The 16,791-nt window shown below is 33.1% G+C and overlaps 1 protein-coding gene across 6 annotated transcripts in view; it reads right to left on the bottom strand.

Moving 5' to 3' along the window:
* Positions 1 to 1,342: 1,342 nt before the first annotated feature.
* The window catches only part of Cdh19 (cadherin 19), a 119,925-nt gene continuing 104,476 nt past the window's right edge, over positions 1,343 to 16,791 (bottom strand). For all 6 annotated transcript variants that reach the window (XM_087191516.1, XM_087191513.1, XM_087191518.1 and 3 more), the window contains one exon: positions 1,343 to 15,078. In XM_087191516.1, coding sequence (XP_087047642.1) covers positions 14,588 to 15,078 — 491 coding nt within the window. In that variant the 3' untranslated portion in view covers positions 1,343 to 14,587. The remainder of the gene's footprint in view (positions 15,079 to 16,791) is intronic.

Here is a 16,791-nt window from a genome sequence, read left to right as displayed (position 1 = left end):
TGAGGTCAAAATAAAATCAATCACAATTCAGATATGCAAAAACAAATGTAGAATGTCATTTTATTCATAATTGTTTTTCCTCAATCCCATTTCAGCATTTTCCAGTAACTGGGTCTCTGTTGTGTAATAAAGGGCCACATTTTATTCATTTTGCCTCTATTACACCAAATCTAGACCCCTGGCCACTAGATAAGTTACCCCCAATGCCTGGAAGCAAATTATCTTTGCTTCAACTTCCACTGACATTGAAAGTGTATCCAGCCTAGGCCATGAGCTCTTTCATTATCTAGCCTAGTTACCAGCCAGGACACTTTTTAGTCACTAAGGTCATTTTTGTTACCCTGGACTCTACAGAGATATACATCTTACATCTTTATGAGCTGAAAAAACCAGAAAAGTCATTTGTGTAATTCAGAGTCTAAAGGGCTAGAGAAGTGTTTGTGTTGGGAAGGTTTCCTGGAATAAGTCCTGAAGTCTGTGGTCTTGAGGACCAGGCCCCCATCTGAGGATAGAAGAAAATGAATGATGTCCTAACTGAAAACAAAAGAGAAAAAAATGACCTTCACTTACTTTGTTGGATCCTTTATATGTTCAGTGTACTGGACTGAAAGTGACTTGTCCTTACCAAGTCTAATAATTCAAACGATAATTTTCTCCAGAAGCACCTTATAAACATATTCAACTACAAAAAATTTTCACCAGCTCTACAGAAATCTTTTAACCCAGTCCAGTTGGAACATAAAATTAACCATCTCACTTTTTTCCCATTCAGCACTACCACTTGCATTTTGACCCTTTCATGGAATTGTGTGTCTGTGTCTGTGGGATGGGAACAAAGATATTATTAAAGCATTTAGAAAAGAAATTATAGATGAACTTATTGCCATTTATGAGCACTCATTGTATTATAACCAAATTTCTTTCAACCTTTCTTTCTGGTCATTTGACTTTCTCTAATATACTGAAGTGATTGTCTCATATAGAAGAGTACCAAAGAAAAAACAAATTTTTATATATCTCTCACACACACACACTTGCATGCATGTGCACACACACATGTGCACCCACATGTGTCCTTGATTGCTTGATTATTTTGAAATGTACTTAGGTACAGGACTTATGAGAATGTATTTACAGTCATCCCTCAGCATCCATGAGAGGTGATTTCTAAGTCCTCTTCTAGATATTAAAATCTGTAGATATTCAAGTCCCTTGTGTAAAATACCCCAATAATTAGTACACATACTTAGTAGAACTAAAAGTACATCCTCCTATATAGGTTAAGTCATCTTTTGATTACTTGTATTACCTAACACAATGTAAATGCTATGTAAAGAGATCCTGTGTTTTATTGGTTAGAGAATAGTGACAAGAAAATTTCAGCACATGTTCAGCACAATATTTTCAAATATTTTTCATCCCCAGTTAAATCTCTGGATGTGGAACTCACAGATACAGAAAGTCACTGTACATGTGTGTGGGAGTCTGTGTGTGTGTGAGCATCCATTTGTGATATGCAGAAACCATCTACTAAATTGCAGGTATTTTGAAAGGAATTTAAGCAAAAACAAATAAAAAACAGTTTATGTGATTACATTTCTCATCCTCTAATGAGAAGTGAACAGCAAAATACCAGAGAGTATATGATAAATACGATAATTTAGATATGAACAAACCCCCAGGAAAATAGATATATGTCTTTAATTCAAAGATGTGGATCCAAATTGACTCCTAGAACACTTGAAATTGGTTCTCATTATCAAGGACAAGTAGTTGATAGCCAGGTTGATGAAGTAATAAAGGCTATTGATAGGGGAAGATCTTGAATAACAGTGTGTTCTTGACCTACATGGAAAATTGCTGTATATTTGGTATTACCAATATATGTGTTTTGTAGAAAAATGCATCAGCAACAAAACTGTAAGTAGCTGCCCTAAAGACAGATACTCAAAGGCATATGAGCAGCATATGCCCACCATCTTTAAAATGCCATATTATCATCGTTTTTGCAAAATATAGTAACATTCTTTTCATATATTGCATTTATATTTAAAAATAAGAGAAAATTCTAAAATACATCAACTTTTCTTGATCCTACTATTGAGAGCATTAATTAAATCCCAATCAATATTTATTTCGTTTGCTGTTCTTGTCAAAACTAGTTTTTGTACTTAAACTAACCAAAATAGTTTGACCAGATAAATATCCTCTTGACCACCAGTTCAAGAACTTTAGATTCATTGTATTTTATATGATCTGAATCAGAATATATTCTTTTATATTCATCCTTATATTCACTTTTCCATATAATTGCTATTCAGGAAAGCAGTTAGGCAAAATATTTAAATTTTAGTTTCTAAAAGCTTAAAAATCTTTTTTTATAATTTTCAGCCATTATCAAGACAGCAATATATATCAACAAAACTTGTTATGTGAGAGAATAAACATAACGTATAAAATACATAAAACTTGTATACACAAAGTCCTTTGAAAGAACAACAAAAAAAATTTGCTCCCTCTGCCCAAAAGAAGTACATGCATTTTTTATTTAACCTAAAGAGAAATCAGACTTGTGTATTTATTGTAATACATAAATATTAAAACTATATTAAAAATTCATGTGTGGGTATAATAATTATATTACTCATAATGAAATAATGCTAATTTTATATTCACCTATAAAGCCTTTAAGTACTGCAGGCCCTGTCTATATCTTTGAGATAATTCTCTCAAAAATTAGTAATTTAAGCAAATATTTTATTAGAAACACAAATTTATTTTTTTTTCAAGAAAGTCTCTGTGGAAATATGTGTTTCAATTATCGGAGATGAGAAGACCTTATATGATAGGCTGTTAAAATGCTCACTAAATATCTTTATCTAATAAATTAAGAAAATTCTAAATGTATGTCATTTTATTGCTGACACATTTTGTGCAATTTGAATCTTTATTGGAAAAATTTTGAGAAATATATTCTCAAACTCACTACTGATGTATTAGCTTCCTTCAATGGTCTCTTTGTTACCCCTTCCAGAATTCATATGTTAAAATTTAATTACTAAAGTGATGGTACTAGAAGGTGGGATCTTTAAGAGTGATTAGGTCTTGTGGGTGGAATTCCTAGAAATGGAATTGATCTCCATATAAAAGAAACCTTATAGACTGCCGTGTCTTTTATACCAAGTGAGGATACAGGAAAAATGTGCCATTAGCAATCTAGAAAATGTGTAAATTTTCAGCAAACACTGACTCTACCAGTACCTGTTCCTAGAATTACCTGTCCAAATTGTGGGAAATAAATTTCTATTATTTTTCCCATTAACTTTATTAGTACATTTTAGGTATACAGTACAGTTACATTCATCATTGGGATCTTGTACTTTTACATGATGTATCTTGGTTCTTAATTTTTCCCCATTCCCTTGCCCTTGCTTCACCCCCTCCACCCTTCCCTATTTACAAAGACTATTTTCATTTTTTTCCCTTTCTCATATTTTTTCTTTTCCCTTCTTTTCTTTCCCCTACCCCTCCCACTTCCCTTACTCCTTTAGACATTTTCTTCCTATTTCACAATATCAATTACACATTTTGATTTTTATTTACAATTTTAGTTTTTCACACCAGAGAAACTATTCGGTATTTACACTGTGGGTATCAATATGGAGATAGCTCAAACAACCAGGATTGGAAGTCCCATTTGACCCCGCTATTCCCCTGCTGGGTATCTTCCCCAAAGAATTAAAAGAATCATACCACAGTGATATATGCTCACCCATCTTTATAGCGGCACAGTTTGTAATAGCTAAATCTTTGAAACAGCCCAATTGCCATCAACTGGAGACTGGATAAAGAAGATTTTTGTTTTATAAAATGGAATACTACTCAGCCATAAAGAACAAGAAACTAGAGACATTTATAGGTAAGTGGATGCACATTGAGATCATACTCTTAAGTGAAATAAATTTCTATTATTTAATAGCTACTCAATATATGATAGTTTGTTAGAGAAGCTTTAGAAGTCTAAGGTATTCTCCTACTCAGTTAAAATATATTCTGTTGGCCAGGGATTTAGCTCAGTGGTGCTGCTGCCTGCCTCTCAAGCATAGGGTCCCGAGTTTGATATATATATTCTGGTCACACATATGGAAAACATAGACACACATACATCCCTCACATCATTATCTATATAGCATATTACTCTGTTTGAAAAGTAAGGCCAGGTTACATTAGGGGAGAGCCCTGGCTACTTTAGACTTCAAATAGATTTTTTCTTTTAAGAAATGGAGCAAAACTTTGGATTTTGAGTACCCTTTTCTGTGAGTGTTCTGGACGATGAGCCAACATTTCTAATAAATTTTTACTTGATATACAAGCAATGTCTTGCAGTATGAGTATTCACTGATGCTGAATGTCACACAATCACAACCGAGCCATTGGTTCTATGTTCGTCCTCCTCCCCTCCCCTGCCTTTCTCTCAGTGCAGGACTGTGGGTGATGGTCTCCCAACAGCAAGACAATAGAGGAGATACAGCCTGCATAGGAGGAGGAGAAAAAGGTAGAGGAATCCTTCCCTTCAAATAAGAATAGGGAGATGTGTAAAGTGTGGTCAACTGCAAAATTTTGTAGAAAAGCACTGCCCAAATGAGGTGTTAGCAGCACGAGTGATGAATCTGTTTAACAACAATGAAATGTTACATATCTGAAAAACCTGCAGAGGCAAAAACAAGTGTCATTGAATGGGGTCCTTGTTAAAACTGCACAAAAAGAAAAAGATTCCACTGTGCCAATAGATAGTGAAAATCATCCTACACAATAACCCTATTCTGTTTTCTTTCCCTCTCACCAGCTATGAAAGTTTTCAGAGGTAAGTTCATGTTAATTTATTTTTGTTCATAGTTTGTATCTTATTACTTTGTATTGTATTACAGTTCTGTAATCATTTGATATGAATATTTGAGGGTTGTAGAATGAAATTTGCTTTGATATACAAGTGTTTTGGATTACAGATATGTTTCAAGAATGAATTATGCTCGCAAACCAAGAATTTACTGTACTGAGAAATCATTTTCTTCGAAGTATTCTGAGAACCTGTTAAAATTTTACCTTTGCAAAAATTTTCTCTTAAAACTACAAATTCATAAAAATCAGCATCAATATCTGATGGGATATAATTCCAATTACCCCGCTGAAGTTCAGTGATTAGTTACATCTGGTCAGTCTCCCCCATCTCTCTGATGTAGGAAGAGGAAGGGAAGTCAGAAGAGAAGGCCACTAAAACAAGAAAGTAATTTTATTGTAAGCATTGCAAGAGGTAGCAGTAAAGAGCCACCCCAGAAGAGTGGAGGGGCCCAGAGCTGAAACATCACTGAATCTGAGTCTGTTACCTTGTTTTACAGGGTAAGGACCCCTGTCTCCACCTCCCTGAGTGTCAATACCTGATTGATTGTACACTGGGCTTGTTGCTAGGGGTTTGTTCTTGTTGGATAATATGGGAATTTAGGTAGGCATGGCAGCTTGAACTACGAGAGACCTTGCACGTTGGTAGGTGTCAAAATTACAACCTGTCAGCTTAAAACCACAAAACTGCTGGAAAACTGCTCGCTGATCATAGCCACACAGAAGCTGATTTCTCTGCCCTCTGAAAAAGCCTGAGTCTTTCTTTTAACCCTACCTAAGGGTCACCTCTCTCCCTACAGTATGTTTATTGACATATTAATTTTATAATATGGCCATATATTCATCCTAACACACAATGACTAAATTTCACACATGGCTCTAAAAAAATTGGAACCTGTCTAATTTTTTTGATTATCCTCAAGGAAGTAAAATTGTGTTCAAAGAAACAATAGACTTGACCTGGTTCTCAGTAGTAGTGATATCTATTATCTGGCATTTCAAATTGTCAGTATATGAGCTACTGCATCCTTTAATCAGGAAGAACTGTACTTCTTATGACAGTGATCATGATTCCTTCTAACAGGAGGGGGAAGTTAAAGCATAATGAGGAACTTAGTATTTTGCTTTAGTTCTAAAACATAGATTAGATGATTTTTGACACCTTAGAATGAAGTTTGTTTTTTTATGTAAGTTTATTTTGTGTTAATCACATCAAAATATTTTGAAAAATTTGTGATTCCTGATGATCAATTATCTATGGATCCTGAAGGACATTTCTTATAAAATGAATAATTCTTATATCTAGTTGAGGATTAAATTGTGGATGAAAGTTAAACACAGTTTTTGGGAGCAAGATGATGGAAAGCAAATAGCCTCTGCATGATTCCAGAGGTGAAAGGATTCAAGGCAACAAAAGACAGATTATATTTCTTAGAAAGAAAGTGAGGAAATAATGAAAAGTAGCAAAGAAATGATGGGAAGTATGAACAGTACAGGGAATCAGACAGAAAATGAGAAGAAAGTGGTAAGCAAGTTTCAGTGTCTCTCAGGCACAAGGAGTGGAGGTTTGCTCTGCAAGCATGAGGTAAGCTACTAGAGAGTGCAACAAACTCTTAACAATAATGTAAACCGACAGTCCTATTAAGAGCTAAAATACATGGTTTACACAAACTTTGAATCCAATTCAGAGATTTTGTCTGAAGTGACTTCCCCTGCATAGCAAGCCATTTCTGCAGAAGAAATTCAATCTTTTCTCCAACAATATGTCAGAGGGCTGTGTCCAGGAGTAATCTTAGGGAGCATCTTATTTTTAGGGATAGAACTGAACTGAAGAACAAAAGATTTGAAACAGCCACAGATTCATGTCTCTCTGCACTCCCTGCCATGTTGACTGGGTGGGAGATGGCTGCACAGGACAGTAATGGCTGGATAAAGGACTAATCATGGACCCACTGAGAGATGTAAGCAGCAGAAAATCAGCAGTAGTGAGTAGAAAGAACAGTAGTTGGCATTTCCATTATATATGACCAGGACTGAGGCTAGTTTTGAGGTGTCACAAGGTAAGCAGTGCCAGGATGAAGAATGCAGAAATTGTGAGTGGAAAATCAGTTCTATTTTGATAAAAAATGTTAATCAACTCATACATACATACATATATATATATATATATATATAGTATTTATCCAATTATTTCTAAAGTAATAAAAAGGTAATTAGAAACCAAATCACTTGGTTGCTAAGGAGGCTACAGGAAATGGAGAGCCAGTAAAGCCCAAAAAACTAAAATATACTTGTGTGGGTTTACATTTCAGCTGTTCTACTTATATAGAATCATGACTCAGGTCAATTACTCAGGCTTTCTGCTGCAAGGTTCCCGATCAGTACATTGGAGGTTAAAACCATGCCAGCATGATTAAATGAGCTAAAACAGCAATAAAATTTATGACAAAATTTGAAATACAACAGTTAAAAAGATGGAGTGAAAGTTTGGAACAGTGTTTTTCAATTTTTATTTTTTATTAGTATATATTTGCAGTACATAATGATCACATTCCTCACAGGGAGTTAGTACCCGTACCTAACACAGCTGAATTTTTTTATCCCCTAATTCTCCTCCTGCTACCATCATCTCTTGCCCCCTTTTCCATTTGAAAATGATCTATCATCCTATTTCCTATTATCTCCTTGTATTTTGCTCTCTTCATACTTTGGGTTTCTCATATAAGAGAATATATGTGATATTTAAGCTCGTGTCTAATTTACTTTAACTTGGAAGAGTTTTCTTGGTGTATACAGAGGAAAAAGTGAAACAGTATAAATCTCTGCATTTTTAATAAATTCTTCTTTAAGCCAGTAGGATAACTCACTGAAAGTCACAGAGAAGCAGCTAAGCTTTTGCAAAATACAGAGGGGAACTGGGATACCTCTGAGTTCAATGCAGCTGTACTTTCTCACCTGGGCAGCTTTCTCTCACTTCACCTCCACCTTGTGCTTCACTCTTTTTTCAGTCAGGGCACAGTTATTTGTTGAGGTTCTCTTCAGGGCTTATTGTCTTGCAGTCAAGATGGAGATTCTTGGTAGATCTAGTAGGATAGCATGTTTTATGTTTTTATTTGCTTATTACTTAAGATGAGTGGACACCACTTGGTCCAACTTTAGAATTTTCACAGTTAACACATTTGCCTTGTATGTCCCTTGCTAGCTATTTTCTTTTCTGATAACTAAGAGAAAAATTAACATGGTTACCGATTATGGTACAAATAGTGAGAGATTTTGCTGTGGAAAATGTGCTATTATTGCACACTATTATTTTAAAGGTATGTGTTAATTCTGAGTTATTATGGATAAATATATTATAAACACACCAGCTTCTAAGTTTGTTGCTATGACTAATAAAACTTAAAACATTTTCAAATCCCTGGGTAAAATCTTTTACATATAAGTTGAACATTTCAAGCAACAATTCGTGTAAATTTTAAAGAGAGTTAAAAATAGATAATTAGCTTTACAGAGGAAGATTTCAAAATAACATGGAGGTCATCTGGGATAAGAAAGAACTTTTTTCAAACTGAGGTGTCAGTTTGAGCTGGACATATGCCTAGAACTTGCCTGAGCCCTAAGATTGGCTCATATACAAGATAGTAAGATGACAAAAACTTACTCATTATAGACCATATGGCAATGTCTCGTAAATTATTTTTTAAAGGAAGACAAAGTACTTGAAAATTAAATACACAGTTTTTCAATTTTTATTGTCAGAGATGACAAGAATAATCTTTGTAATTTAACTTCTATATATTAGTATAAATTAAAATTATGGTCATTAGATATTAATGATTGGCAAACTTTCTGTTGGATTATTAGGTTTAGGGCCGCGATTTAGCTCAGTGGTTCCGCCACCTGCCTCGCAAGTGCAAGGTCTGGAGTTCGATCCCGGGTACCAAAAAATAAATAAATAAATTTTAAAAATGGATTTTTAGGAAGTGGATTATTAGGTTTCTTTTTTCTCTTTTTTCATGTAATTCTAAAATGATCTAGTAATATTTTTTGTTCCCTTTTGTTGCAAAGTTAGCAAAACCAACTGTACTCTGTCAGGTTTTGTGTATACATACAAAAAGTCGCCATGAAAAGTTGGTTGCTACTTATAGCGTTTTTCCCCAAATAAATTCCGTAGAGGAATGTCTTTCAATCAGAATGTTCCATATATAACTTGAACAACTAATTTATTCTTTGGGTAATAACAGAAAATTACCCTTGGAGGGTCAAAGTAAGAAAGCGATAGGTAACATTTAGTTAATTATTGCCTCAAATTCATCTGTTTTCTTCTTTTTTTCTTACTCATTTTAAGTCTAGTACTTGAGCTAAGAAGTAGGTCTATAAGCCTTCTTTTTCTTTTCTTTTTTTTTTTTTTTTTTTTGGTACCGGGGATCAAACTCGGGTCCTTGCACTTGCGAGGCAGGCGGCAAAACCACTGAGCTAAATCCCTGGCCCAAAGGCCAGGGTTTTTTTGTTTGTTTTGGTACCAGGGATCGAACTCTGGTCCTTGAGCTTGTGCAGCAAGCAGCGAAACCACTGAGCTAAATCCCCGGCCCTATAAGGCTTTCTAATGGTAAAGTTAGTAATGTGATGATTACCATTATTTTAGTAATTAAAGGTGTCAAATGTTTGCTTTGTATTTGGCACAATTATATGTTATTTATACATTGAAATTTCAATATTTCTATAACAATTTTATGGCTGATACATTAATAATAGGTCCTTTATACAGATAAAGTATCACGAGAAAAGATTTTAAACAACTTACCCAAGTATGCACATCAAAATTATTAGCAAATTGAAAACATAATTAAAATTTGAAATTCATAGGCCACTTTTCACTAGCATACAAATGAGGTAAGATTGTGGAAATGCTTAATATTATTATATATGGAGAATGTGCATCATCTCTACTTCCTTTTATAGGTAAAAAGTTCTATTGATTTTAATCTCTATATCATCATGAAAATACTCCAATCATCATGTCCAGTTTTATTTATAGCCAAGGTAAATCACTTACAAATCAATGTTGTATATCATGTTTTAAATATAAAAATGAATAAATACAGCTTTTCAATAAAGATATATAAAGTACTTCTATAATCTCACAGATGTTCTAACAATACTACATGTTATTTACTTTTGTTTCTTTAGGTTTAGATTATATTAAAATAAAAATTTACATTATTAGAATTATATGTAACACAAACTAATTTGAGATGTTTCTGCATTGAAATTTTATTAGTTTTTAACTGAAAGGGAACAGCATGAAAATTTTGCTTCCATTCAACACTGGAGATATTGCATTGCTTTTTCTAATGTCCACTTTGGTCAACTGTCAGACAGTTTCCACAGCTTCTAGTCATTTTCAAATACTAAGTCAAATGAAGATCTATGACCTGTCCTCTCTTACTCGCTTGGCTACTTCTGGTCCTCAGGAGGGCACCAGAAGAATGAAAAACAGTGGTATTATAAACATCCTGGAGCCATCATACCCTCACGGTCAGAGTCCTCTGTGATGACAGCCACCCAATGCCTGACCTCTTTCTTAGAATATATGCAGGAATGGGGTATGTCGAGACCCATCTTAAACATGTAAATTCTCCAGACACATCTGAAGGACTTGAGATCTTTGTTGTTGCATGATGAGTGTGACACCATCCTTAGATGGCTTATTTAAGCTTTCTCTTAGCTTGTACTGTGTGTGCAAAGTTTCTACAGTCATTTGACCTATAGCAAAAGCATGAACCTCTGCTTCCTCAAAGGCCAAGAAATGTGCTTCCATTCCTGCCCCTCCACTGCCATTTCAGATGGCAGTCAGCTCTCCACAGAGCTCTCTAGGTAAAAAAGACATGAAATTAACTAGGAATTCCAAAAATACTCCCTTATGACTGAAATGCCAGTGTTTCCTTTTCTAAGAAATAATAACTTTGATATCTAGCTAGTTAAATAGATAGATATATTTAAATGTATAAAAAGACATATTCCTTTCCTCCATTTATCTATTATCTCTGCTTTACTTATATTTGCTATCTAATAATGCTGCAAACTATATACACGAATTTCTAATCAACACTGGAGCCTCTTAGTAGCTTTGTGCATTGTGCAAGGTATTTATTCCCATATTGTGCTATACAGTATGAAACAGAATCCTAATGTACAATAAGTTTATATTACTCATACTTCATGACAATGTATACATATGAGATTTTCTACTGTGATCTTCAAAGGACTTGTTTTTTCCAAATACCATAATGTCATCAACCCCATTCAAATTATGTTGTTAATGAGCACAAATAAGCTAAAATCCAAATTTCATCAAATTTCTAGACAAATTTTGAAAATTATTTCTTTTACCAATAACAACTCTATGCTAATTATTTTAATATTAAACAGTAATATTCAATGAAAACAATATAACTTCTATATATGACTAAATTGGTATAATTACATTCAGTCAAGAAATATTTCTAGCTTTTATTTTCTAGAAACCATTTTAGACAATGCTAAAGAAATTGGACCGTCAATTCCTTGTCCACATATATATTAGATTCTAATAAGTGATGAATGTAACAAATGATATATATGATATGCTATAGTATGATATGATCTGCAGTATTACCAGGTACCTACATGATTTGATTTTAAAAAGGCAAAGCAAGGACCACAGGTGAAAAACAGTAGCAGGCATGTCTTTCTGAGAAAGTCTCATCTGAATGTAGTGTGAGAATGAAAAACAGCAGTGGTTGGGAGAAGATTGTTTCTGACATAAATTATGAGATCTCAGGAGTAAATTAACAGAGGAGGAAAGAGGACAGAGGACAGACTGCTGAAATAAGTAGGACAGGAAAAGGCTCCATGGTGTATGAGTCAGATCAGGAGTTGATTTATATTTCAAATGTGCTGTGAAGCCACTGGAATCAGATAGTACTTGTAAAGAAGGGACCACATTCTAGTCAAATCACATCAGTGGTTATAATGATGCACTGCTATTTATTGTCTACATTTTGTCAATTATTACATATGCTGCTTATTTTACCTATTTTATTGTATATTCTCCATTACAGTTATATGAAATGAGTGGATTGCACCTTGTTTTATAGATTATATCTGATATCCAGAAAAATTAGGTAGTTTTGACAAAGTTGACATAGATACTCAAATAAAAAGGAACAATTTAAAGTCACATGAGAGGCTCAAGTATTTGCACTTAGCAAGTTATTATTATTGCTAATATTTCTGATTGCTGAAAAACATTTAAGTATTTTATTTTGATCATTAATAATTTAATAGTTTATAACACTGTGAGTCAGGTGAGGGTGATATTTAAGTATCACAGGTATTATTGTGCAGTTGTGCCATTTTCGTAAGTATCTACATTCAATTAGATTTTATTCAATTTACAAACATAAAGTAATACATTTAGCTTAGGAAATGGCTATGTTTCACAACACCCTTATAACTACCAAAAAAAAAAAAAAGATAAAGGTGTGGAAATACAGCCAAGCATAGTTATCTAGGAAGTTACAACCTCTCTCCTAAAATGAGAAAATATTTTGGGTATGCTTAAAGGGGTCTTACTTTTTAGACTAGCAAATGTACACTATTTTTCTGGTGTAATGAATGACTGACAATCCTAGCACTGAATAAATCAGCATATATTTTAACACAAGTACTCCATGCCTCTGATCACAAACATTAAACCTCTAGCTGCAGATACTTTACTGTTTCACCAATAGTTTATCGTCTGTTCAAGATTTAATTCATGACAAAACATGAATGATCCCCAGAACTCTTATTTCCTTTTTCTACTCTATTTTACATGGATTGATTCACATGCTGTTAGTTGTACTTTCATATTTTTCTATTGTTAAATGAGACTTACACAGCATTCTTTTTTAAATACAGTGAGCAACCTTTCATGGAGTAATTCATGATAATTTCTCCAACTATGCTCTGTATTTTTAAAACAATTTGATAGAAATATAAACTTTTCCTCAACCTCAATCTTTTCTATATTACTTACAAGTTTTTACTTTTTAAGACATTTTGTTCAGTATTTTAACCTTTCCCTAAGTGCACAGTGATATTAATGCATAAGAATTTACTACAGTTGATATCTTATCTTTTATGTCTTCCTAAATTGTTGCATTTTAGATCTGATTTTCTCCAATTTTATAAGCGAACAGACCTGTCTTACCAACATAATCATTCCCAGTTCATATTGATGGAAAACTTTATTATATAATATGGACATTTAAGTTTGAAAGTACAGAAAAAAATCATTATAACCATTCAACTGCTGAACCATAGCTCAACATTACTTGAAATATTTGATTGAAATATCTATGATCAGTTTGATTCAGCTCAATCTCACATGCCATTAATAAAAAATAGTCATGGAACCTATTTGAAGAACATTGTTTTCATTGCTTTATTTTCTGTTCAACTCTTTCTTTTGAAGTCCATTTAATCTAGACATAGTAAGAACCATTCTTAAAATATCAATTAAAATTAAAGAATTTTATTATCTTATATCCTATGTTACCCTAAAGCTTATGTCCAATCACTAAGTATTTACTTCCTTCACAATACTACAATGAAAGTAACTAATATACCTAATTTCATACTTGGTACTAAAAATCAAATAGTACTGATGCATCATGAGTTTTAGCCTACATTCTTTATAGAGAAAGAAATGCAGAGAATTGCATTATATGAAAATTGAGTCATTGCAGTTGATAATTATGGTAATTCAAGTTTGAATCCAATAGTACTTTCATTTACCTATATAATTTTGCAAGAAATACAAACTTACTTAGATATTTTCACACTTTTTACCAATTTTATAAAATTTAATTTAATAATGCTTAAATGCTGACATGCAGCTTGTCATTGTATATTGACATGAAAAAAGTGTATTTTGGGTTATATGTACAAAATCTATGAAAAACTCTTGAGCATATTTTCTTCTCTTTTATACAAAGGTGTAATAATAAAAACAATACAAATTTAGAGTATATAACTCTCATTAATTCATATATACCAATTATCTGCACAAATTTGAAATAAGTTTTAAACAGTGATCTTGGCAAAGATTTGAAAATATCAAACAAACATGATTCACAGACTCTCATTCAGCAACCTGCTTATTCATATTGTCATTGTTTTCACACCTTTGGATAAGCACCCAGATTCTTCTAGGTGCTAAAGTTTTCTCTGCATAGTATCAGTAATTTAACCTACATAAACACCTTATTCTTACTTTGTAAGAATAAAAATATGGATAAAGTAGATAATATTAAGATGGTCTAATTTAGAGCCTTTCTCACATCAGCCCTTCAAAAATGTTAAGAATTTTTATTAGATAATATTGAAAACTTTCAGGGGAATATTTCAGTCATACTTGAACTGGTTTGCACTGGCATCTAAAATCTTATTTTTAACATATCTTCCAACACTTTTTGTTCAAAGACAATATGTGGGTACCTTGAAATAATCTTAGGGTATTTGTTCCAAGGATATCAGAAAACTGTAAAGCAGGAGACCCCCCACCCCTAGAAAGCCAAAGCACACAACTTTGTAGATCAAGACTCCTATTTGCCCAACCACACATTAACAATTAGCGCTTTTTGAATCTTGGTGCTCTGAAACCTTATTTGTTTGACTGCACTGAAGAACCAAATATGTATGCTAATCTTTTAAAGCGAGGTCCCAGGTCATTGAGATAATCAAAATTTTCATCCTGTTCAGTGACTTCTGATCCTAAGGAGCTCAGCGAACCAGCTAATGACCCGGTTCCCTCGAAGGCATAGGTCTGAAGTGAGTCAAAGGGAGGGGCACATGGATCAGTGTTGGCTTCCTCCAGCTTTTCAAGAATGAATTTCCTGAACACAGCACTATCTGGGCCAACCTGCAAAGACTGCCGGTGCAGACTCTGGATCTCAAACCTGGTTGTTTTCCGAGCCTTCTGCTCCCGCTTAGTGGCGCTGTGTCTCAGCTCTACCATATCGAAGGCTTCTGTATCTTCTTCTCCACCCCCCTCGTCATCATATCTGAATATATTGGCTCTGAATTCTTCACTTTTCTCAGGAAATAGAGTCTGTTTTCTTCGTTGTTTTAGAGCCAACATGAAAAATATAAATCCTGATGAAGAAGATATACCAGAATATGAATTAAAATGTAAAAATATAACACACTTTAAAATACTGCTGTTGTACAAGATCAAGACAGGGCTTAATTTGATGATTATAAGACAAAAATATGTATTTGTTAGTGAATATTTTAGAACCAGAATGTGCAAAAATGGCATAAGGAAGTATAATCATCTTTCCGGCTGATAATTTAAAGAGAAAGACACCATAAAAATAGTGAATTGCTTCTGATGATGCTCAACATAAATTTCAAATTTAATTTTTTCTCAAATATTCAAGTAGAACAAAATGCAGTAACAGAACATTTTCTAATCTGAACACTCTGTGCAATCACAGGGACCAATGATCCATATTAACAGAAGTTCAGAGTGGTACAGTTTGATATTCTTCATTGAGGTAAAATCTGTGACAAATTATTTGTCTAAGTTCATGTTTACTGAATCCAAAATATATGTCAAGCATTGTTCTAAAAGTGCTGTATTTATTTATCATTTAAGCTCTCTTTATAAACTCACTTTATGATACCCTATTGGAGATGAGAAAAGTGAAGAATAGGATGTTTTATATGTCATTAGAAAAATTTCAGGACACTTTTTAATTTAAAAATATTTATTGTATGTATCCAAACATCTGTATGTATTTGTCAGTGTTTTCTTTGTTTGTGTGTTTATGTTGAGGATAACCAGCCCTTACTTGACCTTTGGATTTGAAATAAAAATAAAATAAAGTAATGTTGTTAAAATCATCATGAATAGGAATATATTGGGTAATATTTTATATACCCACAAAAGGAGAGAAGACTTGAGTCAATAAATTGGAAATAAAAGGGGGGGGCATTATGACTGAAGAATAAGATCAATGGTCACAAGAGATCACTGTGAACAATTATGTGACAAAGTGGAGAACCAAGAAAACTTGGATAAATTGTTAAAACATATAATCTAACAACAGTGTGCCAAAGAGAAATTGACAATTGGAGCAGGCTAATAGCTAGTAAGGGTAATGAATCAGAAATAAAAATCTTCTGTCACAGAAAATTCTAGGACCTGAAAGCTTTACAGCTGAATTCTACCAGACTATTAAAGAAGAACAACTAATACTAGTATTTCTCAAATCTCAAAAAAATTAAAAAAGAAGGAATAATTCTAGATTGTCTCTGAAGACAGCATCACCCTGACACAAAAAAACAGAAAAATTACCTCTGGAAAAGAAAAATAGAGGCCAATCTTACTGATGAATATAGATGCAAAATTCTTCCACAAGAGGCAATGAAGACAGAGGCCAAAGAGAAGATGTTAGTCTATGGGTGCAATGTTAGAGAGGAAGAATAAGTTTTGGTATTCTATTGTACAGCAATGAATTATAATTAACACTAATGTATATTTTAAAGTAGATAAAACAATGATAAGTGTCCTAACATAAGAAATAATAAAGTGATGGATAACGGAATACTAAGATATGATCATTCCACAATGCATGCATGTACTGTATCAGAATATTACACTGTATCTCCAAAATATCTACAATAATTTGTCAATTAAAAATAAAATAAAATGTAAACATAAATAAAAATTTTAAAATTCCTTAGATTTAAAAACTTAAAATATTGCTCTTGGTATAAATAAGATCTTCACATTTAAATTCAGGTACTGTCGTTTAAAACTCCTCAGAAATATATGATTGAAAAAGAAAGAGGTAAAATAAA

Source organism: Heterocephalus glaber, unplaced genomic scaffold (assembly GCF_053883595.1).
Source record: "Heterocephalus glaber isolate CG9 unplaced genomic scaffold, H.glaber_assembly_v1.0 deba00000331, whole genome shotgun sequence".
Lineage (NCBI taxonomy): Eukaryota > Metazoa > Chordata > Mammalia > Rodentia > Bathyergidae > Heterocephalus > Heterocephalus glaber.
This window is presented reverse-complemented; position numbering and strand designations above follow the sequence as displayed.